At 42.7% G+C, this 27,949-nt stretch overlaps 2 protein-coding genes across 5 annotated transcripts in view; one reads left to right on the top strand and one right to left on the bottom strand.

The window, feature by feature from the left end:
- si:dkey-24p1.1 (uncharacterized protein LOC556718 homolog) lies at nt 1-23,390 on the top strand. 2 transcript variants are annotated; one of them, XM_065009966.1, is made up of 17 exons: nt 1-106; nt 6,230-6,309; nt 11,773-12,168; nt 12,292-12,573; nt 12,947-13,201; nt 13,408-13,677; nt 15,514-15,807; nt 16,142-16,453; nt 16,615-16,884; nt 17,260-17,526; nt 18,113-18,194; nt 18,350-18,422; nt 18,562-18,725; nt 19,030-19,087; nt 19,522-19,625; nt 20,269-20,347; nt 21,062-23,390. In XM_065009966.1, the coding sequence occupies exons 1-17, from the start codon at nt 51-53 to the stop codon at nt 21,311-21,313; spliced, it is 3,294 nt and encodes a 1,097-aa protein (XP_064866038.1). In that variant the 5' UTR covers nt 1-50; the 3' UTR covers nt 21,314-23,390. The 2 variants fall into 2 exon arrangements, with proteins under 2 accessions (XP_064866038.1, XP_029482632.2); XM_029626772.2 differs by lacking the exon at nt 6,230-6,309 and having other exon boundaries at nt 22-106.
- LOC115105136 (sialoadhesin-like) overlaps nt 23,050-27,949 on the bottom strand; it is an 11,747-nt gene continuing 6,847 nt past the window's right edge. For all 3 annotated transcript variants that reach the window (XM_029626793.2, XM_029626784.2, XM_029626802.2), the window contains 5 exons: nt 27,317-27,586; nt 26,906-27,211; nt 26,404-26,491; nt 26,263-26,332; nt 23,050-25,797 (listed from right to left, as the gene is read on the bottom strand). In XM_029626793.2, the coding sequence (XP_029482653.2) occupies nt 25,162-25,797; nt 26,263-26,332; nt 26,404-26,491; nt 26,906-27,211; nt 27,317-27,586 (1,370 nt within the window). In that variant the 3' untranslated portion in view covers nt 23,050-25,161. The remainder of the gene's footprint in view (nt 25,798-26,262; nt 26,333-26,403; nt 26,492-26,905; nt 27,212-27,316; nt 27,587-27,949) is intronic.

Genomic DNA, 27,949 nt, shown 5'->3' on the forward strand with positions numbered 1-27,949 from the left:
ATTTTGGGGTTCGTCTTTTAGTTTCTCATCCTCATCTTGAGAAGACGGATATGCTGCAGATACAGTATCTTTCACGAGACAGTCATCACAGCGAATCCCTTCTGAGGTAAGAAGAAACAACTTTGTGAATGTTTGCTATTTCTTTTACGCATGTCTACTCATTATAAAGTGAGAAATGTATCCTGGATACATCTTTATTTGCGGTCATAACGAGCTGATAATGTGAAATACCTCATGTGCACATTGAGATAGGAACGTTGCTCAAATGCTGTCAATTCCACTCTAAAGTCATAATAAAGTGTCACCAATACATTTCTTATATGAGAATGTACAGTCATTTAGATATTTCTGTCTCAATGATATGGTAATAATGAGAGAGAGAGAGAGAGAACCAACCATTGCAAGACAGAATAATCGAATGGGAAGTGTAAATTTAAGTTCCTGGCCTCCACCTGACAAAAACTTTAGGAAAAACGAATTGTGTGCTGCCACCAAACAGGCAATAATATAGGCCTACACTAGGTTACTGCCAATAAAATTTGCAGTAAACGTTACTTGTACAAGTGAAACTTCTAAACAGATATTTATATTATTGTGGAAGTGTTTATTACTATCCTTGCAGTGAGCAAAGGGGTTTAAATAAGAATTCACAGCAGCACTTTCGAAAAGCGAGAACATAAAATAAATGCCACCTATACAAATAATAATCCACATTTGGATAGGCTACTAATTACAAAATAAATAAAGTAATCAAAATAAGTACGAAATTAACCAAATAAATACAGTGCAAATACGTGTAAGGCACACAACATAATATTTTTGCAAAGGCTACATTTATTTCGAATAAGACGCACTGTGAATACAGGCTTTGAAAATTAAACAAAAAAAAGTGCAACAAGAACCATTCGGCCTATTTTTCTTTTCATTATATATGAACCTACCTAAAGGTTTCTGGCATGGAACAAAATCATGTTCACCTTTTCTGGTTTAATAGACTGCATAGTGGGGTAACAATATTGAAAAAAACGTTCAGACGGGAACTTTTTTTGCACAGATGCAGAGGTATTTGAGGGCGACGTTGACAAAGAGCGGAAATCGATCCTCATTCCCTCTCCCCAATGCCACTAGGTCATACATTTACATTTTGTTGGGTGGATTTGAAGCTCCGCGCTGGTCCGCTGTTGTGAACGGATTATGACTTTTTGCTTAGCTCTCCCAAGAACACTGCCCAGTGATGTATTCTATGTTGAACATGCAAACTCGATCTCTATTCTAATTCCAAATCACCATTGAAAGGGTCTCGTATCACCCTGCAGGTCTACAACGTTTGATTCCAAATCACCATTCAAAGTTATCGGTAACACATATCACCATATGATTGGTTAATATGTGTTTACTTATTTGCACACATGAAAATACAATATTGGTAAAATGATTTCCACATGATTAGACTTTAATCGGTGGTTTGTGCAGGACACAGGCTGCATTGTAGACCGTTTACCGCGTTGGTAGGCAACGCAACAAAGCACTCCCCCCTTCCCCTGGTAAAAAAAAAAAAAAGACAATACAATCGTATATCAACGATGTTTGGACAGGTTGATGGGACGATGTGTCATTCCAGACATCGCCCAATCCATATACACCCCTAGTCCCAGGAATAATATTGTAGCCCTATTCGCATGGGACTAATATTAGCAGAGAACATTGGTCATGCATGTACTACCCCCGAATGCCCGTTATTCCAGAGGACGATTCGGACTGAATTCGTTTTTTCCAAACTGCCACCTGTAATTATATATCTTTTTGTTTTATACATTGGCAGTTAGGACGGAAGCCTGGATTTTTTTTTTATAGGAGTGAATATATTTCAACAAGTCCTGGCGACAGGTGACACTGATAACTCGAGCTTGGTTCTCAAGTTTCTAAACCATACAAAGCCATCTTTGGTACAGTGTCGACAGAATATTTGAATTGAGGAAGTGTGATCACAATCATGAGGATAATTTAGCGATCGGCAGTAGAAAGCCCAATACGGACGGGATACATTTTACAGGGGGTGCTCAAGGTAATGTAATTATGTACAAAAGTACAAATCACCACATCCGTAATTTTAGTCTGGTCCGAATCTGCCATGTCAGTAATTTTTATTTGGCAGGAAGGTTATTATCCCAGCCCTAAAAATCGATAGTTTTTCAGCAAACTCCCAGGTGCTTTGATAATACTTATCCCGTGCGGATCGTAATCCCTGTGTTTTGGGGAAATTACAGAGTTTAACAGGTGCTGCACCCAGTTTTGGGTAAGAACATGGGAACAAATTGATCAACTCAAATCAAATTTTATTAATCACATGCGCCGAATACAACCTTAAAGTGCAATGCTTACTTACGACCCCCTAACCAACAATGGAGTTTAAAAAAAGTCTAAGAATAAGAAGTAAAAGTAACAAGTATTTAAAGAACAGCAGTAAAATAACAATAGGGAGACTATATACAGGGGGGTACCAGTACAGAGTCAATGTAAGGGGGCACCGGTTATTTGAGGGAATATGTACATGAAGGTAGTTATTAAAGTGACTATGCATAGATGACAACAAAGTGTAGAAGCGGTGTGAAAAAATGAGGAGGGGGGGGCAATGCAAATAGTCTGGGTAGCCATTTGATTAGGTGTTCAGGAGTCTAAATGGCTTGGGGGTAGAAGCTCTTTAGAAGCCTCTTGGACCTAGACTTGGCGCTCTGGTGGTAGCAGAGAGAACAGTCTATGACTAGGGTGGCTGGAGTCTTTGACATTTTGTAGGGCCTTCCTCTGTCACCGCCTGGTATAGAGGTTCTGGATGGCAGGAAGCTTGGCCCTAGTGATGAACTGGGTCGTTTGCACTACCCTCTGTAGTGCCTTGTGGTCGGAGGCCGAGCAGTTGCCATAACAGGCAGTGATGCAACCAGTCAGGATGCTCTCGAAGGTGCAGCTATAGAACCTTTTGAGGATCTGAGGACCCATGCCAAGTATTTTCAGTCTCCTCAATGGGAATAGGTTTTGTCGTGCCCTCTTCGCGACTGTCTGGTGTGCTTGGACCATGTTCGTTTGTTGGTGATGTGGACACCAAGGAACTTGAAGATCTCAACGTGCTCCACTGTAGCCCGGTCGATGTGGATGGGGATGTGCTCGGCCCTCTTTTTCCTGTAGTCCACAATCATCTCCTTTGTCTTGATCACATTGAGGGAGAGGTGGTTGTCCTGGCACCACACGGCCAGGTCTCTGACCTCCTCCCTATAGGCTGTCTCGTCGTTGTCGGTGATCAGGCCTAACACTGTTGTGTCATCGGCAAACTTAATGATGGTGTTGGAGTTGTGCCTTGCCATGCAGTCATGATTGAACAGGGAGTACAGGAGGGGACTGAGCACGTACCCCTGAGGGGCCCCTGTGTTGAGGATCAGCGTGGCGGATGTGTTGTGACCTACCCTTACCACCTGGGGGCGGCCCGTCAGGAAGTCCAGGATTGAGTTGCAGAGGGAGGTGTTCAGTCCCAGGGTCCATTAGCTTATTGATGAGCTTTGAGGGCACTATGGTGTTGATCGCTGAGCTGTAGTCAATGAATAGCATTCTCACATATGTGTTCCTTTTGTCCAGGTGGGAAAGGGCAAGTGCAATAGAGATTGCATCATCTGAGGATCTGTTGGGACGGTATGCAAATTGGAGTGGGTGTAGTGTTTCTGGGATAATGGTGTTGATGTGAGCCATGACCAGCCTTTCAAAGCACTTCATGGCTACAGACGTGAGTGCTACTGGTTGGTAGTCATTTAGGAAGGTTACCTTAGGGTTCTTGGGCACAGGCACTATGGTGGTCGGCTTACAACATGTTGGTATTACAGACTCGGACAGAGAGAGGTTGAAAATGTCAGTGAAGACACTTGCCAGTTAGTTAGTGCATGCTCACAATACACCTGTTTAAAGGTTACCTGTTTAAAAGTTATTCACATCGTCTTCCGGAACAGCTGGTGCTCTCATGCATGCTTCAGTGTTAATTGCCTCGAAGTGAGCATAGAACTATTTTAGCTCGTCTTGTATGCTCGTGTCACTGGGCAGCTTTCGGCTGTGCTTCTTTTTATGGTCTGTAATGGTTTGCAAGCCCTGCCACATCCGACGAGCATCAGAGTCGGTGTACTACGATTCGATCTTAGTCCTGTATTGACACTTTGCCTGATTGATGGTTCGTCGGACGGCATTCCTTGAGCACATTTTTGGGGTACAGTCGATAGGAGGGCTAAAAGTCCTCCCGGGTGGCACAGTGGTTAAGGGCGCTGTACTGTGCCATCAGAGACTCTGGGTTCGCGCCCAGGCTCTGTCGTAACCGACCACGACTGGGAGGTCTGTGGGGCGACGCACATTTGGCCTAGCATCATCCGGGTTAGGGAGGGCTTGGCCGGTAGGGATGTCCTTGTCTCATCGCGCACCAGCAACTCCTGTGGCGGGCCGGGCGCAGTGTGCGCTATCCAAGGTTTCCAGGTGCACGTTGTTTCCTCCGACACATTGGTGCGGCTGGCTTCCAGGTTGGATGCGCGCTGTGTTAAGAAGCAGTGCAGCTTGTTTGAGTTGTGTATCGGAGGATGCATAACTTTCAACCTTCGTCTCTCCCGAGCCCGTACGGGAGTTGTAACGATGAGACATGATAGTAACTCCTAAAAACAATTGGATACCACGAGAGCTATCGACCTGCTCCCTGCCATTACGTTTTATGTGAATGAATTGAACATCGCCAAGGCAGCATAAAACAAATATTGTACATATTTCATGCAGCCTTTGCTGTTAGATCGCAAAGCAGCATACAACTGAGCTAAATGTTTCAAGTTCACCTTCTCATTCACAGTTTATAAATGCATATCAAGCGCAAGTGTGCTGTTCAAGGCTGTGTGGGGGGTAATTTAGGACATCTGAAGCTGGGGGCTGGGCATTGAGGACGTCTTCTACTGTGGATCGCAAACATATCCCAATGATTATGACTTTTATGAATTCAAATATTATGGCGACACTATACCAAAGCTGGTTTAGAAACTTACCAGATGTGTCATGTGAGCAAGCGTTGCAAAATAAATGTACACATACATGTTATTCAATCATTGCACCCACACTGCAGGTGTGCGCCAAGAAGTGCCTGCTTTGCCAAGTGCTAAAATAGAAGTTGCTTCTATTTGTGACACCAAACGCAATGCAAGTCCAGCCTCTCCCATCTCCTCATTGGCTTTTGACCGTTTTATGTGTGGATTAATTGTCGGAGTAGAATGCAGTAGGGGACCTTGTGCATTTCAGGTAAAATAACAACTCAATGTTTATATCCCAGGACAATTTAGCATTAAACATTTATGGGAATTTAGCTGGCTAGCGTGCAGTTGCTAGCTAACGTGTCCTATTTAGCTAGCTAGCTTGCTGTTGCTAGCTAATTTGTCCTGGGTTATAAACATTTAGTTGTTAGTTTACCTGAAATGCACAAGGTCCCCTACTGCATTCTAATGTCGAACAGTATCAAGTGAAAGGTTTTACTCATGCTCAGTTCTAGGGTCTGGAGTGTTCCAGATGTGGAAATTTGAAGTAGAAGTTATGGAACTCCCTCACGTGCTTGTGTTATGGAAAAAAGTCCACAATGAAAATTACATTATATGTGGAGAATAATAAGCAACATTTGCATCTGTTGGTCATCAAGTTGGCTATTAATTTCTATGCCATTGCGGCCTACTGTAGCGAACCATTTTATATTTTCCCCCCACCTTCTGATGTTCCCAGAATCTCTATATTAACCAAGGTTTTTGCAAATGTAACATCAGTAGGGTAGAGAGGAAAAAGGGGGGAAGAGGTATTTATGACTGTCATAAACTTACCCCCCAGGCCAATGTCATGACACTGTCTACTTAACCAGTGAACCAGAGGCATATGCAGCTGAGATATGCTTTGCACACACACACACACACACACACACACACACACACACACACACACACACACACACACACACACACACACACACACACACACACACGCGTACACAGGTACACACACACCCACATATGTACTTACGCACACACACACACGCGCGTACACAGGTACACACACACCCACATATGTACTTACGCACGCACACACACACACACACACACACACACACACACACCCACATATGTACTTACGCACACACACACACACACACACACACACACACACTAATAGTATGTTTCTACTACAGATATCCAGTAATAGTCATGATACTCAAGAGAACAGTTGCAATGTTCCATTTCTTGACAGTTCTTCTGATGCTGTTAAATGGTAGGTGAACATTTTATCTTCTTTAGTTACATATGAAATATACCGTGCATTCAGAAAGTATTCAGACCCCTTGACTTTTCCAACATTTTGTTACTTTACAACATTCTAAAATTGATTAAATTGTTTATTTCAGGTTTGTATAAATTTGAGCAAATATTATATTTACATAGGTATTCAGACCCTTTAGTCAGTACTTTGTTGAAGCACCTTTGGCATCGATTACAGCTTTGAGTCTTCTTGGGTGTGACGCTACAAGCTTGGCACACATGTATTTGGAACATTTTTCCCATTCTTCTTTGCAGATCCTCTCGAGGTCTGTCAGGTTGGATGATAAGCTCCGCTGCACAGCTATTTTCCGATCTCTCCAGAGATTTTTGATTGGTTTCAAGTCCGGGCTCTGGCTGGGTCAATCAAGGACATTCAGAGACTTGTCCCGAAGCCACTCCTGCATTTTCTTGGCTGTGTGCTTAGGGTCATTGTCCTGTTGGAAGGTGAACCTTTACGCCAGTCTAAGGTCCTGAGCGCTCTAGAGCAGGTTTTCATCAAGGATCTCTCTGTACTCTCTGCTCCGTTCATCTTTCCCTGGATTCTGACTAGTCGCCCAGTCCCTGCCGCTAAAAACATCCCCACACCATGACGTTGCCACCACCATGCTTCACCGTAGGCATGGTGCCAGGTGTCCTCCAGACATTATGCTTGGCATTCAGGCCAAAGAGTTCAATCTAGGTTTCATCAGACCAGAGAATCTTGTTTTTGCTCTGACATGCACTGTCAACTGTGGGATCTTATATAGACAGGTGTGTGTCTTTCCAAATCATGTCCAACAATAGAATTTTCCACAGATGGACTCCAATCAAGTTGTAGAAACATCTAAAGGATGATCAATGGAAACAGGATGCACCTGAGCTCCATTTTGAGTCATATAGCAAAGGATCTGAATACTTATGTAAATAAGGTATTTCTGTTTATTATTTTCAATACATTTGCAAACATTTCTAAAAACCATTTTTCGCTTTTTCGTTATGTGGTATTGTGTGTAGATTTTTGAGAAAAACAATGAATTTAATCATTTTTCAAATAAGGAAGTAAAGTTACAAAATGTGGAAAAGGTCAAGGGGTCTGAATACTTTCCTGTCACTCCTGCTCCCGCTCTTCCTCCCTGGCGCTCGAGGGCAACAGGCTTCCCAGCACTACACACTCCTGCCACCATCATCACACACACCTGCTTCCCTCGTCAAGCGCATCAGAGATTCATTGGACTCACATGGGCTCAATCACCTGTGTTATTACCTCCCCTATATCTGTCTGTTTCCCAGCTCTGTTTCCCACTTCAGCATTAATTGTCGTATGTCTTTGTATTACTCGGTTCTGACGCTGTTTCTGTCCTGTTCCATGTCTGTGCAAAATTAAATGTTCACTCTCCGTACCTGCTTCTCATCTCCAGCGTCGGTTCTTACACTTTCCGAATGCACTGTAACTGTTACTGTCAGGTGCACTGAAAACCATATATTCCATATCATTTTATAAATGTTTCAATTGCTTTGGTGCTATTTTTGAAGTATGAGGTGGATTTTCAAAACTCTTAGTACAAAACTCCAAACTGGTAACGCTTGTATCTGTTACTTGAACTCTGTGAATCATTTATTTGGGCTGCAATTTCTGAGGCTGGTAACTCTAATATACTTATCCTCTGCAGCAGAGGTAACTCTTCCTTTCCTGTGGCTGTCCTCGTGAAAGCCAGTTTCATCATAGCTCTTGATGGTTTTTTTGACTGCACTTGAAGAAACTTTCAAATGTTCCAGATTGACTGACATTCATGTCTTAAAGTAATGATGGACTGTCATTTCTCTTTTCTTATTTGAGCTGTTCTTGCCATAATATGGACTTGGTCTTTTACCAAATAGGGCTATCTTCTGTATACCACCCTACCTTGTCACAACACAGAAGACAAAGAACAGTGAGACACAGGCTTAAATCTTAGACACACGGAAGGTAGGGTGAATACGGAGGGTACGGGGTAACACAAGATGGACAGCAGTGGAACTCAGGACTCTGGAGATGGGAAAGAACCAATGAAACGAGGGGACAGTTTGACGGACTCTACCCGAAGGGGCAGGTCCCGTGTGGACAACCATACCCTCTGCTCAATGCGGTAGCGAGGAGTTGGGGTTCGGCAACGGTCCGCTTATAGCCGCCCTGGCTCTTCTCCAGGTACGTTGACAGCGGCGGACAAACATCTGGGCCGAGGGTAAGCTGACCTCCTGCTCTTGTTCAGGGAAGAGTAGAGGCTGATACCTCATGGAGCACTCGAAAGAGAGTCCTGTGGAGAGTCCCGTGGAAGAACTGGGAAGAGTGTTCCGGGCATACTCCACCCAGACCAGTTGGCGGCTCCAGGTAGTGGAGTTGGTCTAGACCAGGCACCTTAAGGTGGTCTCCAGGTCTTGATTGGCTTGCTCCGATTCACCATTAGTTTGTGGATGGAATCCGGATGACAGGCTGGCCGATGACCCAAAACTGAGAACGCACACTTCTCGGCTTTCACAAACATTTCGTTCTCCAGGAGGCGCTGAAGGACCTGTCTGACATGAAGAACATGTTCTTGTGCAGATCGGGGAAAAAAGCAGGATGTCATCAAGGTACATGAACACAAACCCGTTTAGCATGTCCCGAAGCACATCATTATCCAAAGCCTGGAAAACAGCGGGGGCCTTGGTGAGTCCAAATGGCATGACCTGGTACTCAAAATGTCCACTGGCTGTGTTGAAGGCTGTCTTCCACTCTTCCCCCTCGCGTATCTGAACCAGGTGCTAGGCATTTAGAAGGTCCAATTTAGAAAATATGGTGGCCCCCTGGGGAGGTTCAAATGCAGAGGAAAGGTAGGGGGTAAATATTCTTGACAGTAATGTCGCTAAGTCCCCGGGAGTCAATGCACGGACGCAGGTTCTTGTCCTTCTTCTCCACAAAGAAAAACCCTGCACCGGTAGGAGATGCAGACGGATGGACGGCCCCAGTGACCAGAGAATCCTCTATGTACTCCTCCATAGCTTTGGTCTCTGGTCCGGACAGAGAATACAACAGACTCTGAGGTGGTGTAATGCCTGGGAGAAGGTCAATAGCACAGTCATAAGGATGGTGCGGGGGAAGGGAAGTAGCACGTGCCTAACTGAAGACCTCCAGGAGGTCATAGTACTCAGTGGGAACAGCAGAGACATCCACAGTCTTGCTAACGTTCTGAGAAAGACGACTTGGGGAAGGCTGTGCTGCTTGAAGGCAGTGGGAATGGCAAAATGGGCTCCAACCCAGGATGGAGCTTGTGGTCCAGTCAATCACAAGATTGTGTTTTTGTAGCCAGGAAAATACCAAAATGACTGGAACATGGGGAGATGCAATGAGGAGGAACTGTATGGTCTCACTGTGGTTACCAGAAACCTGTAATTGAACGGGCACAGTAATATGGGTGACTTCCCCTATAGAGCGGCCGTGGGCACAGAGAGAGGCACAGAGAGAGGCTGAGTGGGAATACCAAGCTCAGAAGATATTGTGGCATCCATATGACATTCATCAGCCCCAGAGTCAATGACCACTCAGAGAGACTTGGATTGGTCTCCCCAAAGCACAAGCACAAAAAAGGGTGTGCAGGTGATGGGAATTAGGGAACTCCCAGTCTAATTCACCATAGCACTGGTACCCACTCGAGACAAGGGTTTCCTAACAGGACAGGTAGCTATAAAGGGTCCTGCCCCTCCACAGTGCAGAAAACAATTACTGTTCATCCTCCGTGAGTGTTCCCCAACTGACAACCTCTCTCTTCCCAACTGCACAGGCTCAGGAGTATCCAACTCACCCATCGTAGATTCACGGGAGGGCTCAGGTGGCTTCAAATCCTCTCGGAAAAGCTGCCTTCGGAAACTTCATAGATTCAAGGAGCCATAGCGGGTGCACTAGTCTGCCCGAGACCAGACCTCCTCTCACTCATATGTTCCATTAGGCGTCCATCGATTTTTATGGTTAGAGCGATAAGGGAGTCGAGGTCCAGAGGTAATTCCCGAGCGCATCCTTGACATCCTCAGATAATTTGTGCAGAAAATTATCAGAAAGAGACTCCGGATACCAGGCACTCTCGGCGGCCAACATGAGAAAAATCAACCGCGTAGTCTGCCACACTAAAGGAGTTTTGACGTAAGTCAAGCAGTTTACTGACCACCTTTCTCCCAGATACTGGAGACTCAAATACCTTTCTCACCTCTGCCATAAATTCCTCCAGATGACCACAAATTGTAGATTGTTGCTCCTAAACTGCCTATCGCGGCTCCCTGAGAACCCTGCCTCCCTCCTCCAGAGGGATATTCGGGGAATCCTGGTGCCTGCCAGGGTTTTCTTTCTCAGTGCTCACTTATTTTTGAACTACAGCTATCTTCGATTGGTCTGAAGGAAACGAAGATAGCTGTAGCTCAAAAATAAGTGAGCACTGAGAAAGAAAACCCTGGCAGGCACCAGGATTCCCTGAATATCGCACTGGAGGAGGGAGGCAGGGTTCTCAGGGAGCCGGGATAGGCTGTACCAACTCACCACAGAGAGGGAAAAATTACTAGGTGATTGGGTTTTTTCAGAGGTGGCAGGCAGCCTCTGAGATAACAGCATCCAGAACAGGCAAGGGTCAAAACTGGGAGGACTAGAAAGGAGGACTAGAAAAATAGCAAAGGCAGGAGTACAGGAAAACCACTGGTGGACTTGGAACATACAAGACAAACTGGCACAGAGAGACCGGAAACACAGTGATAAATACACTGACGCAGAGAGACAGGAAACATAGGGATAAATACACTGGATAAAACAAGCGACACCTGGAGGGGGTGGAGACAATAACGAGGACAGGTGAAACTGTTCAGGGTGTGACAGTACATCTCTGATCTTGTCAATATCTGATTTTTTAAACATTTACTGCGAATATAATCAGAATAGTCATCATCATAATAGTACATTAAAGTATCATACTTTATATGTTAATACATTACAAACATACATTTTCATTTTGTAATTCTCAAAATCTGTCCTAGACCAACCAATTTAAAGTCTATAGGTTTACCAAACGGTTAAGGGATTATAAATTAACAGCAGTCGGATTAATTAATTGTGAACTGTATTTGAACAAATGAGAAGACTCAAGAATGAGAATATCAACAGTAATGCGAGCATTGCATTGTGAAAAGCAATTACTCTCTATGAACATGTGAAACATTCAACTAGATGAAACACTGATTAAATTTGGTGAAAAAGTGACTGCACGATTTTGTGTGTTGTACTTAGTCTACTGAAAATGTGCTTAGAGGTTTGAACTGCCTTTTTGATAAATCGGTCCTGAGTTTTGTACTAAGTGTTGTAAAAATGTACCATATACTTGTGACAATTGCATACAAAAAAACTGTACTATTCTAATCTTGCTTTCCTCTTGGTCCATCATAGTTCCTGTTTGCAATCTTGACACACCCATCAAAATAACTGGAGAGCACTTGGCCACAAAGGAAGGTTCCTGCATTACAATCAAATGCACTGTTACCAGCTTGATGAAACATGAACAAGATCAATGGTTTTGGATGAAAAATGCAAAGTGGAATGACATCATGAAGGACTTCACTGGCACAATTGTAATCAGTAACACAAAGGCCCAAACTCCTACCCCTGAATTTGCAGACAGAGTAAAGTACATTGGTTCTGTGAATTTTGGACAGGTCACACAAAGCGACTGCAGCCTACTCATCAACAACCTGGAAAAGACTGACAGTGGAATCTACACATTCAGATATATAGGAAAGAATGACAAATGGATGACTGAAGCAGGTCTGAATCTTACAGTTGAAGGCAAGTTCACCTTACAGATACGTCTGGATATCAATTTCCAATAATAATCACCGCTATTCGATTGACAGTGTTGGTAATGTACAATATGGTGTTCTGTCTCTGTCTGATGTCTTGCCACTGTAGATGACCCGTGCCAGGTTAGAGTTCAGAAGTTGAACCATTCAACAGTTATAGAGTCTGCGCCTGTGACCTTTCGATGCTTCACGTCAGGGGCATGTGGATCACACCCAGAGTTCACAGGGCTTGGTCAGACCGTAATGCCTGTTCACAGCTACGAGGGTAACCGCGCAAGCAGTGCGGTCAGCTTTAATGCTAGCTGGCAGGATGATGGGAGGGTGCTCTCCTGTCAACCACAGGGGACCAACGACCAGTGTGTGAGCAAGAGCATCAAGCTGACGGTTGAATGTGAGTTCATTACGGACTTTCTAGTTCAAACTGTGTTTTATCGAATCGCGGAAGTTCAGCGTTACAGCGTGATTGACATTTAAAGGCAATGTTCCTGTGTTAGCAGAGACTGCATTCACGGTAAACGCTGCATATGTCGTCTCAAATCGGGAATTACCTTTAAATGTATATCCCACAATCTGTACCGCTTCAGCGACACAGATAGAGTAAAGTGCTTGATTAGCCTTATCATAACCAATGCATTCTTTTTGTTTCAAACCTTTTTTACTACAAAGAAATCACCCTATTAATTTGATTTGATGTTTTGTGCTTCTTGTTTTCAGAGTTGAGCAATTTCTATGATCACTTGACTTTTTTGTCTTCTCTTTAAAAGATGCCCCTAAGGAGACAAAGGCAGTTGTACATTTGTCAACTGTAAAGGAAGGACAGCCGGTCACCCTCACTTGTTCCAGCAGAGGGCACCCAAATGCTACTTACTCCTGGTTTAAAGACAGTCAAAAGACCCAATTCAAAGGAACAGAATTGTTGATCCGATCTACCACATCTACACACAGCGGGAAATACTACTGCGAAGCTGTAAACCAACATGGGACCCAAAACTCAAACGTTGTTACAATCAATGTTAAATGTGAGATATTCCTTATTTGTGTCATCCAGATATACATTTTGTATCATAGGGAAATGAAATCGAGGAAGAATTCCTTTAAATAATGTTTTAGGCCGTCTCTATCTCACATCCATGCTCATATACATTGTGGAATTGACTTTTTAATACATAGACAATGAAGGCAGCCGACACAGTTTTTATTCAATTGGAATACTCTTCTCTTTCAGATGCTCCTGTCGGAGTGCACATTGAAACAAATAAGGATCGATCTACAATCAAAGAAGGAGACAAAATCAAATTAACTTGCGTGGCGCAGAAAAGCAACCCTGAAGCGCATTCATGGTCTTGGTTCAAAGACAACAAAAAAATAACCAATGCTTTAAAGGAGTATACCTTCAGTAGTGTACAGCCAGATGACGGAGGACGTTACTCCTGTGAGGCGAGGAATGATGTTGGCAGTGGAAGGTCATCATCAAGATATCAGATAACCGTTTCCTGTACGTCTTTTGCCGTTTTAGCATGTTCAAACACTGTACAGGGAACAACAATTATCAATTAAAATGGTATGCTGAATGTCAAATTCTTACATCCATCCAATATCAATATCAGGAACTACTCAGTAATATACACAGTGCTGAATAAATTAATATACAGTACCAGTCACAAGTTTGGACACACCTAGTTATTCAAAGATTCTTTTTGTTTTTACTATTTTCTACATTGTAGAATAATAGTGAAGACATCAAAACTATGAAATAACACATATGGAATCATGTAATAACCACAAAAGTGTTAAACAAATCAAAATATATTTGAGATTCTTTAAAGTAGCCACCCTTTGCCTTGATGATAGCTTTGCTCACTCTTGGCATTCTCACAGCCTGTTTCATGAGGTAGTCACCTGGAATACATTTTAATTAACAGGTGTGCCTTGTTACACGCTAATTTGTGGAATTTCTTTCCTTCTTAATGCGTTTGAGCCAATCGGTTGTGTTGTGACAAGGTAGGGGTTGTGAAGAACATAGCCCTATTTGGTAAAAGACCAAGTCCATATTATGGCAAGAACAGCTCAAATAAGCAAAGAGAAACAACTGTCCATCATTACTTCAGGACATGAAGATCAGTCAATCCGGAACATTTCAATAAATTTGAAAGTTTCTTCAAGTGCAGTCGCAAATACCGCCAAGCACTATGATGAAACTGTCTCTCATGAGGACTGCCACAGGAAAGGATGTTACCTCTGCTGCAGAGGATAAGTTAATTAGAGTTAACTGCACATCAGTTTGCAGCCCAAATAAATGCTTCACAGAGTTCAAGTACCAGACACATCTCAGCATCAACTGTTCAGAGGAGACTGCATGAGACCGCGTGAATCAGGCCTTCATCGTTGAATTGCAGCAAAGAAACCACTACTAAAGGACAAGAAACACGAGCAATGGACATTTGACTGGTGGAAATGTGTCCTTTGGTCTGTGGTTCCCACCATGAAGCATGGAGTAGAAGGTGTTATGGTTTGGGGGTGCTTTGCTGGTGACACTGTCTGTGATTTATTTAGAATTCAAGGCACACTTAACCAGCATGGCTAGCACAGCATTCTGCAGCGATACGGCATCCCATCTGGTTTGCGCTTCGTGGGACTATTGTTTGTTTTTCAACAAGACAATGACCCAACACACCTCCAGGCTGTGTAAGGGCTATTTGACCAAGAAGGAGAGTGATGGAGTGATGCATCAAATGACCTGGCCTCCACAATCACCCAACCTCAACCCAATTGAGATGGTTTGGGATGAGTTGGACCGCAGGAAAAGCAGCCAACAAGTGAACAGGATTTTTAAAATTTTAACTAGGCAAGTAAGGTAAGAACAAGTTCTTATTTACAATGACGGCCTACCCCGGGAATACCTTAACAACGCTCGGCCAATTGTGCGCCGCCATATAGGACTCCCAATCACAGCCAGTTATGATACAGCCTGGAATCAAACCAGGGTCTGTAGTGACGCCTTTAGCACTGAGATGCAGAGCCCTAGACTGCAGCACCACTCGGGAGCCCATAGATGGGAAGTCCTACAAGACCAGGTGAAGCTGGTTGAGAGAATGCCAAGAGTGTGAAAGCTGTCATCAAGGCAAAGGGTGGCTACTTTGAACAATCTAAAATATATTTTGATTTGTTTAATACTTTTTTTGGTTACTACATGATTCCATATGTGCTAATTCATAGTTTTGATGTCTTCATTATTAGAAAATAGTAAAAAAATAAAGAAAACCCTTTGAATGAGTAGGTGTGTCCAAACTTTTGATTGATACTATATATATATATCTGTTATCTTTTGCAGATGTTCCAAGAAACACTCACATCACCCAAAGCGGAGGTTCCCACGACAACCAGGTGAAGGCAGGTTCTCAGCTATGTCTCACCTGTGCGACTGAGGCCCATCCTGCCCCCAGTGTCTACACCTGGTACCACCATAGTGGAGTATTACCACATAGACTAAGCTCCATCACAGGCCCCAAACATACCCTACTCTTGGTTAGGGTGGGCGTAACAGACGAGGGGTGTTACATTTGTAGGGCCACCAATGACATCGGCACGGGACAGAACAGCAGCATGTCATGCTTCCGTGTTCTATGTGAGTATTATTCATCACAGCTGTAAAAGCTGTTCTTATTGTATAAATGCATCCAGATCTCATATCATAGCCTCCACTTACTCGGTATCTGAGCACTGCTGAGCCCATTTCACCTCTCAAAAAAGAACAGCTAATAGATTAATAGATGTCATAGAAGATATTTTGGTTAGCTTATTCATGATGACGTTTTACACATGGCAGCCTCTGTGTTCATGTTTGTGTTCATATTTGAAATGTGTATGTTGTATCTACAGTCCTCTCTGACAAACATTTGAATAGGTACAATTAAATATTTGAATAGGTGTTTTTTTCAAAGCTCTCCTCCTCTCTACAGATGGCCCAACCAAACCAGTGCTTTCTATGGTGCGCACGGCCCAGGAGGGTCACCTGGTTAGTATCAACTGCACCGTGCAGAGTTTCCCAGACTCTCAGCTCACTCTGACATGGACTCCCCGTCCCTCTGTCTCACCAATGTCTAGCTCCCTTCTTCAAATGCAGCCTCAACCAGTTCTTGGGTTCCTCCAACATTCTACCAATGTTGTCCGGGGTTCTTTTAATGTTACATTCCTGCAAGGAGGGGTTTACACCTGTCGAGCCCAGAACTCTGAGGGGAGGAGCAGCACAGAGGAGGAGCTGGAGATTACATGTGAGTACAATGCATCATCATCACCATCGTCACCGTCATCACCGTCATCACCGTCATCACCGTCATCATCCTTCTATTATTATTATGATGAAATAGTCAAACATGTTTGATTTCCAAGATAAACATTTTCCATTATGCTTTCTCTGCTATGACACCTACAGACAGCCCCAAAAATGTGATGGCTTCTGCTCACCCTGGCACGGTCCTGACTGAAAACAGCCAGCTGGTTCTTACCTGCACGGCTCGTTCCAATCCCCATGCCACCAAATACACCTGGATCCAGATCAGCGCAGGAGAGACCAGGGTAGTGGGGTGGGTCCAGAAGTTGACGGTGATGTCCACAAACCCATCCCATAGTGGACTGTACAGGTGCACTGCCCAGAACTCCTTAGGAACTGGGAAATCGCAACAGGTTGAAATTAAAGTCAAGTGTGAGTACATCTCTGTCGCCGTTTTATGACAACTACCCATAGGATATACACCCTATGTAGATCTGAGAGGAATTAATAGATATTAATAAGGTGATAATTCCACCTGGCCTATCAGAGGGCAAGATGGAGGGAGATGAACCATACTGCTTACTGCAATCCTCTCAGATCTACATTTGGGATCAGCGTCATCCTTTCAAATGGGTTCAGGTCCTCTGTAACTTTCTGGAATAAAGACTTAAGTGGTCATTTGTGTAGAGCTTGAATTTATGTTCTTCTAATACTATAACTAAAGACAATTCAACACAAGGAAAATGCAAATGCATATATCTATTCAAATGTATAAGAATCGTTTTCTTCCATTATCTTCCATCACAGATGCTCCAAAGCTCACAAAGGTCATTCACAACATGACCAATAGGTGGCAGAGTGATGGGGGGAGCCCTGTGGCACTGACCTGCCACAGTCAAAGTTACCCCAATGTCAATAGCTACAAGTGGTACAGGCTGGTCGAGGAAAGGGAGCATTTCATCATCAATCACCAGAACATCACTGTCCACCCGGACAAGCCCGGGACGTACTACTGTGTTGCCACCAATGACATGGGGGGGAAAGAATCTGGAAGAGTCAAGCTGTTTCTCAACCGTGAGTGCATAGTGACTGACAGCCAAATCAATAGAGTACAGAAGTGTGACTTATTCTGACTAACATTTTTACCTCAGTATTTCTATCTCACTTTTGATATTCATCTGAGGCCTACACTCTTAGAAAAAAAGGGTTCCAAAAGAGGTTTTCAGCTATCCCCATAAGATAACCCTTTTTGGCTCCAAATAGAACCCTTTTTGGCTCCAGATAGAACCCTCTGTAGAAAAGGTTTCGACCTAGAACCAAATAGGGTTCTTCAAAGGGTTCCCCTATGGGGACAGCCGAAGAACCCTTCAAGGTTCTAGATAGCACCCTTCTTTCTAAGAGTGTTGCATATTTCATTCTCCCCCTGATATGCTACCTAAATGTATGAATCAATGATGATACAGGCCTTAAAAACCATCCTTCAAGATGCAAAATGTATTGTATGCATACAGTAAGACAGTATGTAACAGCACATAGGTGGCATTGGCATTTAAAGTCACAGTTCCACACAAAATGCCAAAGACTGTAGCCAGAGTCTGAATGGTCCAATATTGATCCATTTCTCTTTATTGTTACTCCTCCCTCTGTTCTCTCATCGCAGGAAGTGTCTTCCATGTCCTCTCTCTGGTCCTTCCTTTCTGCTGTGTTCCGCTTGTTCTTTTACTCATCTTTCTGGTCTACAGGTGAGTCCTCTGTCAACACTTACTCACTTCACTCCTCTTATTTATAAAACACATATGTTTCTTAACCATACGTATTGACTACAGTTAGTAATGACTGGAAACTCCCCACAACACCGCTTGTGTGAAATATCCACTTTTTGTTTTGCGTTTTTCAGACACAAGAGAATCAAATCGATCCATCAGGGGACATCACATAAACTGCCTTGTTGTGTTCACTTTGGTTTTCTGGTACTGTAACATTCCACAAATACTGCATTATTCTCTTCTATTTATTCGGTAGTTCATTTTGTGAAAATCCCTAGTTAATTGTACGTGTGTGTGTGTGTGTGTGTGTGTGTGTGTGTGTGTGTGTGTGTGTCACCGTCAGGGCTGGCGTAATGGCACAAGTGAGAACCTGGTGAGTGAAGGGGCTGCAGCGGCATCAGACCCCCCGGGGAGCAGCAGAGATCAGCTGTACCACCCGTACCACCCAGAGCCCCTGCCCCAACCGCAGCATCCCCATCCCAGCAGGACGTCGGGTCCAGACAGCACGTAAGAGCATCAGACATGTTCTCACACAGAAAAGATCACACTGTAGACAAACACACATAAGCACCCACGTTTGTATGCACACGTGCACACAGAGACACACACGTCTGGATGGGCAGACATACGCAAGTCTCAATGAGACCATTTAGCAGGCCTCCCTCACATACAATGGGATTCCATTATACTAGTTACTGTGGATCACCACTACTTTCTGTCTCAGTTTGAACATCTAAAGGACGATATAGACCTGTGTCTACTTGTCAGTCTTGGCAGAGTGATTCAATTGTTTTTTTTTTCTTCTTTAAAGGTCCACCTCTGACATATACACTGCATACAGTGTTCTGAAGGTACCAGGTGGAAAGCAGGTGAGAGAAATCGAACAGTGTTGTTGAAGGGATGAAATATGGAGGAGAGAGGCCTTTATATGCTGTATATACTGTAACTCTACAGTTTACTCAATCAATGACTATTACAATCATTCAGTACGTCAAAAATGCCTGAGCGTAGTGGCAAGTAGCCTAGTGGTTAGAGCGTTGGGCCAGTAGCGAATGGTTGCTAGATCAAAACCCCAAGCTGACAAGGTAAAAATCTGTTGTTCTGACTTTGAGCAAAGCAGTTAATCCACTGTTCCTAGGCTGTCATTGTAAATAAGAATTTGTTCTTAACTAACTTGCCTAGTTAAATATAAACAAATAAGTAGCATATACATTGTACTATGAAGGGATGAACTAATGAAGGGATGAACTAACTATTTCAATTCTTGACATTCTTTTTAATGCATCCCATCTCATTTATTCAGGGTCTTTCACCAAGCCATCCAATCAGAAACAAAGATGAACACACTGGACACACGCAGGAACCTGAAGTCAACTATGCGTCGCTGCAATTCAGGGGCCAGGAGATGTAAGATTGAACATTTTTCTGAGAATGTGGGGAAGGCAGATGAAACCAGGATAGGTTCAAATTAAAACCCATCACATTGGCCTCCTGAGTAGGGCAGTGGTCTAAGGCACCGGCCGGGATGTCCTTGTCCCATCGTGCTCTAGCGACTCCTTGTAACTTCCGGGTTAAGCGAGCAGTGTGTCAAGAAGCAGTGCGGCTTGGAGGATGCATGGCTCTCAATCTTCACCTCTCCCGAGTCCGTATGGTAGTTGCAGCAATTGGACAAGACTGTAACTACCAATTGGATATCAATTATAATAATAAAAAACAAATCACTTCACATTTGCAGTGCGGTGTCCATTTTAGGGCACCCCCAGGCTCAAGCCTAACCCTTTGAGGCTGAGGCTGTCCTAAAATCAACACCGTACTACAGTACAGTAGAGAGCATTCTTCAGTCATTCCAAAAGGTGAATGCATATGATGTGGGAAAACATACAAATGACCTCAAATACATCATAAATTGATATTACCATAATGTAGTAATGTATTGAAACCACTCATGTGAAAATGACTGTAGTAGTCGACCAAAACGTACGTAATGAAATAACCTGATGAGACAACAGATATGAGTCAAACGCTTACAATGACACAACTTGTCTTCCAGGGGTAGCTTGGGTCCTAGAGACCAAGCGAGAGAGGATGACGTCTATGCTAAGGTTGGCAAGCCAAAGCTGAAGGAAAAGGTCAGTCAACCGTAATAACAAATGTGTAAACCAAAACAATGGGCAACATCACACATGGGCCCTTATGCCATGAAGTTACACTGTAACGTCATTGATCACCCGAATGTCATTATTCAGCGTTACACTGTAACTGCAGCTAAGATAGGCCTGCATATAATAATGAGTGAATTTAAAGGAAGCTAGTCAAATTCTGCTTCAATTGAATTATTTGTATAGTTACTCTGTAACTCTGTAACCACATGAACTGAATATAAAGTTAAACTAAACATTGCGAATGGAAACTTTGAAGTTACAAAACTCCACTGTTACTGAAACAGGACATTGAGGTAAGAGTACACAGAGATCCTGTAAATGACGTAATTCTATTTGTGGTGCATCTTACATCATAGAAAATGTGTAGTAGGAGAAATACTGATGTAAAAAAAAAAGCAAGAGGACATTTTAGAAGGATGTTTGTACAGACAGTCCAGCAGTAGCAGAAGGGGGTATCACAGCCGCAAAGAAAATGGGAAAATGACTTAATGTGTTTTACAGGACCTTGATGTTAGCACTTGATAGTTTGGAAAAGGCAAATGAACTCGTACAGCGTTAAGATATTTGATAAGAATAATTTTGAAAAAAAATATGACTGCCCAAGACAATAAATATTCTCCAGATTTACAAAATAGTAACATTCGAGCTGCTTCATTTGTATGAATCTCTTTCTATATTCAGACTAATAAGTGCAATGACTACGAGAACATTAAGGAAGTGTGTGCTTCGAAGCCCACCATCGAGCCAAACATGGACAAGGAGACAGCGAGCAGTGAGGATGACGTGGAGATCAGCTACTCTGAGGTCATGTTCAGAGCAAAGCCAGGACACCAGACAGTCTGTAGTTCTGACCCTCGCCACCATAGGGCAGGCCACAGCAGCAGCTCAGATGAAGAAGACTACATAACCCAGTACTCTGATGTTAAAATATAAGAGGAAGTGTCATTCATAGTCCAAAAAAAGTATTAAGGTTTGTTTGTAAATAGTTGTATCACACCTACAGTACCAGTCAAAAGTTTGGACACACCTACTCATTTAAGGGTTTTTCATTATTTTTACTATTTTCTACATTGTAGAATAATAGTGAAAACATCAAAATTATGAAATAACACATATGGAATCATGTAGTAACCAAAAAAGTGTTAAATAAATAAAAATGTATGTTATATTTGAGATTATTCAAAGTAGCCACCCTTTGCCTTGATGACAGCTTTGCACACTCTTGGCATTCTCTCAACCAGTTTCATGAGATAGTCACCTGGAATGCATTTAAATTAACAGGTGTGCCTTATTAAAAGTAAATTTGTGGAATTTCTTTCCTTCTTGATGCATTTGAGCCAATCAGTTGTGTTGTGACAAGGTAGGGGTGGTATACAGAAGATAGCCCTATTTGGTAAAATACCAAGTCCATATTATGGCAAGAACAGCTCAAATAAGCAAAAAGAAATGGCAGTCCATCATTAATTTAAGACATGAAGGTAATTTAATCTGGAACATTTCAAGAACTTTGAAAGTTTCCTCAAGTGCAGTCGCAAAAACCATCATGCGCTATGATGAAGCTGGCTCTCATGAGGACACGCTACAGGAAAGGAAGACCCAGAGTTACCTCTGCTGCAGAGGATACGTTCATTAGAGTTAACTGCACCTCATAGCCCAAATAAATGCTTCACAGAGTTCAAGTAACAGACACATCTCATCATCAACTGTTCAGAGGAGACTGCATGAATCAGGCCTTCATGGTCAAATTGCTGCAAAGAATCCACTACTAAAGGACACCAATAAGAAGAAGAGACTTGCTTGGGAAAGAAACACAAGCAATGCACATTAGACCGGTGGAAATCTATCCTTTGATCTGATGAGTCCAAATTTGTGATTTTTGGTTCCAACTGCTGTCTTTGTGAGACGCAGAGTAGGTGAACCGATTATCTCCGTATGTGTGGTTCCAATCCGTGAAGCATGGGGGAGGAGGTGTTATGGTGTAGGGGTGCTTTGCTGGTGACACTGTCCCTGATTTATTTAGAATTCAAGGCACGCTTAACCAGCATGACTACCACAGCATTCTGCAGCGATACACCATCCCATCTGGTTTGCGCTTAGTGGGACTATCATTTGTTTTTCAACATGACAATGACCCGAAACACACCTCCAGGCTGTGTAAGAACTATTTGACCAAGAAGGAGAGTGATAGAGTGCTGCATCAGATGACCTGGCCTCCACAATCACCTGACCTCAACCCAATTGAGATGGTTTGGGATGAGTTGGACCGCAGAGTGGAAAAAAAAGCAGCCAACAAGTGCTCAGCATATGTGGGAACTCCTTCAAGACTGTTGGAAAAGCATTCCTCATGAAGCTGGTTGAGAGAATTCCAAGAGTGTACAAAGTTGTCATCAAGGCAAAGGATGGATACTTTGAAGAATATAAAATATATTTTCATTTGTTCAACACTTTTTTGGTTACTACATGATTCCATATGTGTTATTTCATCGCTTTGATGTCTTCACTATTGTTCAACAATTTAGAAAATAGTAAAAATATAGAAAAACTTTGAATGAGTGTGTCCAAACTTTTGACTAGTGCTTTATATCTGGATTGTTAGCAATAAAAACACATTCAAGAACCGGTAGTTGCCTTAACTGTACTTTGAAATGACAAGTCAGTCAAGACCACAATGGCAGAAAACAGAGTTTATTGACGTCATTCAAAGTGGGTTTGAACATCGTGTGGTACATCAATGCAATGTGTGCTTACTAGGCTGTCAAAACAGAAATGCTTCACTGTTTAGAAATGTCCCATATTACAGGATGTGCTATTGTGTATATGCTATGCAACTGACACCATGTCTTCATATTTGTTTAACATTGCAATGTGCATTATTACTGACTTCTGACTTTACATAGTTACTGAATCATGCTGAATTTACTGACCGCTTGTAACCTGTATTCACCTGTATTCAGCTTTAAACATTGTAAATATATTTTCAATAAAAAATACAATAAAAACAATAATACAACATGTTGAAGTGATTCATAACCATCACACACATTTTGTAAGTTCATAAATACACATTGTCTGTGCAACAATAAGTTACAAATTCATAGAAGAGGAACAAAACTTTGAAACACAAACAAATATTACACTCTTAACTGTTGCAAGATGAACATTTAATTAATTGAAAATGTATGTAAGGAGCGACACTAATCTATAAAAACACAGTTAAAAAGTCAGAATAAAAAAACATACACAGTGCCTAGTGAAAGTGTACACCCCCCCCCGCACAGTCTTAACATTTTGCTGCCTTAAAAGTAAATAAAAAATGTATGACATTTGATTGTTTTCCTACTGATGTACATAACTTACTCTACATTTTAAAAGTGAAAGAAAAAAATACAGAACATTTTCCAAATGAATAAATAAATAAAAAATAACGGAGCTGTCTTAATTATGTATGTCTTCACACCCCAGAGTAAATACATGGTGGAAGCACCTTTGGCAGTCATTAGAGCTGTCAATCATTTTGAATTAGATTCTACCAACTTTGAACCCCTCATAGGGAAACATATACACATTGTTTTTGTCAAAATTGCTCAAGCCCAGTACATTTGTTTGGGAGTTTATGATGGACAGCAAAATTCAAACCTTGAAAATCAGCTTCTTGATTTGATTTTCATTGGATTTGACTACAGCGATACGGATTGAGTCCAGCCCCTTGTCTCAAATTTTCATGCAGATTTAAGTCAGGACTGAACCACACTGGACCATTCAGAAGCAGTCAACAGCTATTGGAAAGCCATTCTGGTGTGTCTTTGAGATTAAAATGTGTGCAATTGACTCGCTGAAAAAATACAACTCTATCCCAGTGTTTGGTATTCAGAAGACTGAATCTGGGCTTTGTTAATCTGGGCTTTGCTCCTTTCATATTTATTATGATCCTGACAAACTCTCCAATCCCTGCCGAGGTCAAGCACACCAATAACACATTGTTTCCACCACAAACAGGAGGATCAACAACATTGCATTCACTCCACATTATTAGCCTCGATAGAAAAGCGAAAAGGAGGAAGCCTGTGTTAAAAAAAATCCCCTTCAAATCAAACATTCTGTTGGCAACAAGGCAGTTAAGTAATACTGCAAGACAACACAGGAAATGCATTTTTCTGGCCTAAATTAAAAACCACGGGCCAAATCCAGAACTACACAACACAGAGTGAAACCCTCTCTATTTTCAAGTACTGTGGCTTGTGCTGACTTATATCTGCTTGACAATTAGAGACAATGTTTGAATATTGCTGTCCATCAATGACTCCCAAACCAAATTTACTGAGCTTGAGCTATTTGGACAAAAAACAATGGGTATGTGTTAGCCTAAGAGTTGTGCAAAGTTAGTAGAACCTTATTCAAAATGATTCACAGCTATAATGGCGGCCCAAAGTGCTTCCACCAAGTGTTACCTCTGGGGTATGAAGACATACGCAATCAAGACATCTTTGTTTTTTTGTTTTAATCTAATGTATTTCCTTATTGGATTTCATTTTAAGCCGAAATAGCCGAATCCACTAATTTGAAGGGGTGTCCACAGACTTTTGTATATATTGTATATATAGAGATGCAAATCCAACTGATGAACAGACACTGTAGAATAACTGGTGTTAAAAAAAAAGGTGGACATAGTGGTTCTAGTTTGGAAGGTGACGAGGATTTCTCTGCAGTGCATTATGGGTGATTTTTCACAACCTTATCTGCATTTAAGCTTTACTCCCTCTACACATCAGCTTACTATGCCTTTACACTCTCCTACTCGTCCTCCTATCTAACTCAGGTTGTCCACAATTTGCTTCAGATATGACCTGACCACGACATATGTTCCCATATGTGTCCTCCTCTTCACCATTAGCGGAATCTTTCGGCTCAGAAAGCAGTGTCACCTCGTCCACTGCAGTTTCTGCTGTGTTGTGCTGCTCAGACTGTCCCAGTGCGGCCTCTGTATACTCCTGGACACTGAGGGCATAATTAGTCACACCCTGTAGCTCTGGCAGCGCAGAATCCTTTGCAACTTCTTCTTCCTCGTCACTCTCGTGCCCTGCCTGGGATTCTTCCAAGACTTTAGCTCCATGGTCCTCAGCGTGCTCCCCCTGCTCCAGAGCAGGAATGGCCTCCTTCTTCTCAGCCCCTCCCTCGATACTGCCTGTGGAGTGCAGGCGGATCACTGCGTACTCTGTCGTTTTGGAGGCGACTCCCCTGATCTCTCCCTCCCCCTCCCCCTGCTTGGCCACCTTGGCCTGGAGTTTCGAGAAGTTCAAGTTGGCGTAGTGGAGGAGGTCTGTGGCGTCGATTTCCCTGTCCACTGTCCTGTTGGGCCAGAGGGCCTCATCCAGCATGGCTTTATTGGCATAGACATGGTCCTCCTCCTGAAAGAGGGTCTGAGGGGTAAGCATCACATTAGAGGGGTTTATATGTTTATTGGCCAAGTTTTTTTTAATGTAGAATCCTATTAGCTGTAACTTCCTGGTGTCCACACATAACAATGCAAAACAATCATATGAGCAAGTCAACCACTGGATAGGAAAGGGCTAGTTGTTAGCTAGTTGTTTAACATGAGATCCAGACAATATGGTTGCAAAAGACATGATTACAGTAATGTGCCACCGCAGCCTAAACTGACTTGAGTTCCTCTTCATGCACACTGTTGATTTTTGCATTTTCACAGCCAAGCTACCTCTAATCTTTCACTGCAACAAAAATACCAGTGCTGAAATGTGTGCGCCATCTAGGATATGTGATAGGCTGTTCATTCACCCTCTTCTGTGAGATATGTATATCAACACCTTTCCACATGGTTAGACTGTAAGCACATACAATGTCGGAATGTCAGTGTAGTTACTTACCTCATCCGTCACTATGAACTCTGCTGTGTCCTTCTGTCTTTTGCTTGGTGACTGCCTGGCTCTCCTATGCCTGAGAGCAAAACAACAGAGGTTTAGATAATGGCGTCAAATACCAGTCCAGACCCTGTGTCAGTCACTTACTTGCAGAAGTGAAGTAGTGGGATGCATAGGAGCATCATTACTCCTGCCCCCACACCAGCCCCGATCAACAGAGAGGGAAGATGGAAACCTGTGCAATCACAACGTAGAGCAAACAAATTAGTTGTAAAACAAGCGCCACAATTCCTTCTTTGTACTAAAAGTCCTTCTTATTTGGCAATGTGAGAGCTTGGGACTACAAGGTTCTTGTTTCAAAAAGATGATTCTGAGACAATTGGCTTTAAAGTTCCAAACTGTCATTGGTTTGAATTGTGTCAGACATTTTTATCTTGTATTCTTTTGAACTTAACAACATGAATAGGGGTATTTTTTAAAACTATATACGTAGAGAACATTGAACAGAACAAGGCTATGTCAATAATGACATTTTGACAAAAATACAGATAGAACCTTATAGTTCCAAGCTCTTGAATGGTTAGTGGGACCGGGGGACTGTTAGGAACTAATTATGGTGTAGAGCAGGACAAATGTCTCCTAACTCTACCTTCCAATGTTTTCATTGATGTTAAGTCAAATGAGAAGTTGTCAAAATCAACAAAGTTGGAGCTGAGGCAGACCAGACTCTGTATTTTCTCTTCCTGTGATTGGTGGATGGTGAGGGAGCTCCTCAGGCCTGCTTGGCCCATTGGCTCCTCCATGATGATGGTGTTAGTGGAGTGATTGACAGACTCTCCAGCCAGCTGCCACACCAGTGTGGGAGCAGGGTTCCCATAGCTATCACAGAAACATCTGATCTGAGATGTAGCTGAAATCCTGATGCAGTGAGAGGTGTTCAGGATCTCTGAAGCAACTACAGCGAACAGAAAGGAAGGACGCGATTATTCTTAATAGTTCATTCAGATGAATGAGTGATTGTGATTCAAAATCAGTAGAATAAATACTATACAGTACATACACGTTACATTGATACTGATGGCTTCAGAGGTCTGCAGTCCATGGACATTCTGAGCCTCACAGTAGTACTGTTCATTTGAAAGCCTGTTCACACTGGAGATGTTGAGGTCCTCTTCAGACCCGACAATGTCCTTCTTGCTTCCCTCAACTCTGTACCAGGTATAGTTCTTCACTGCTGGGTTGGCATTGCTGCTGCAAGTCAGAGTCACAGAGCTGCCCTCTGCTACTGAGCTAGAGGGACTGACTGACAATGAGGTGTTCTTGGGGGGAACTGGAAGAAAACAGTGCTGTGTTATCATTTTTTATTTTATTGAGCATTATGCACTAGCACCACTGTTAAGAAGTCTGCCTATCCATACTTCCCATGCTACATATCTATAACTCTATACAAATAAGCCAGCTGTGAGCCAGATTCAGTTGCCATACCTAAGCCAGATCCTTTCCACAATAAGGGCCAAACCTGGGCCGGCATGTAGATTTGGCCCAGTTACCACTTTGAATTACACCATAAGCAGGCCGCATCCACCTTGATAAGCTAGGTTTACCTTTTCCATGGTAATGATCTGGCTTAGTTACGGCAATTAAACCTGGTACACTTCTGGACCGTAATTCCAAGTGTTTACTAGGCCACATA

The sequence above is a fragment of the Oncorhynchus nerka genome, linkage group LG3 (assembly GCF_034236695.1).
Source record: "Oncorhynchus nerka isolate Pitt River linkage group LG3, Oner_Uvic_2.0, whole genome shotgun sequence".
Classification (NCBI taxonomy): domain Eukaryota; kingdom Metazoa; phylum Chordata; class Actinopteri; order Salmoniformes; family Salmonidae; genus Oncorhynchus; species Oncorhynchus nerka.

Excerpts from the sequence above, each read along its gene's own strand:
- si:dkey-24p1.1 (XM_065009966.1), top strand. The coding sequence starts at position 51 with ATGCTGCAGATACAGTATCTTTCACGAGACAGTCATCACAGCGAATCC. Across the intron at positions 16,885-17,259 it reads GGTTGAAATTAAAGTCAAGT|ATGCTCCAAAGCTCACAAAG; the intron begins GTGAGTACATCT and ends CTTCCATCACAG. Across the intron at positions 18,726-19,029 it reads ACGTCGGGTCCAGACAGCAC|GTCCACCTCTGACATATACA; the intron begins GTAAGAGCATCA and ends TCTTCTTTAAAG.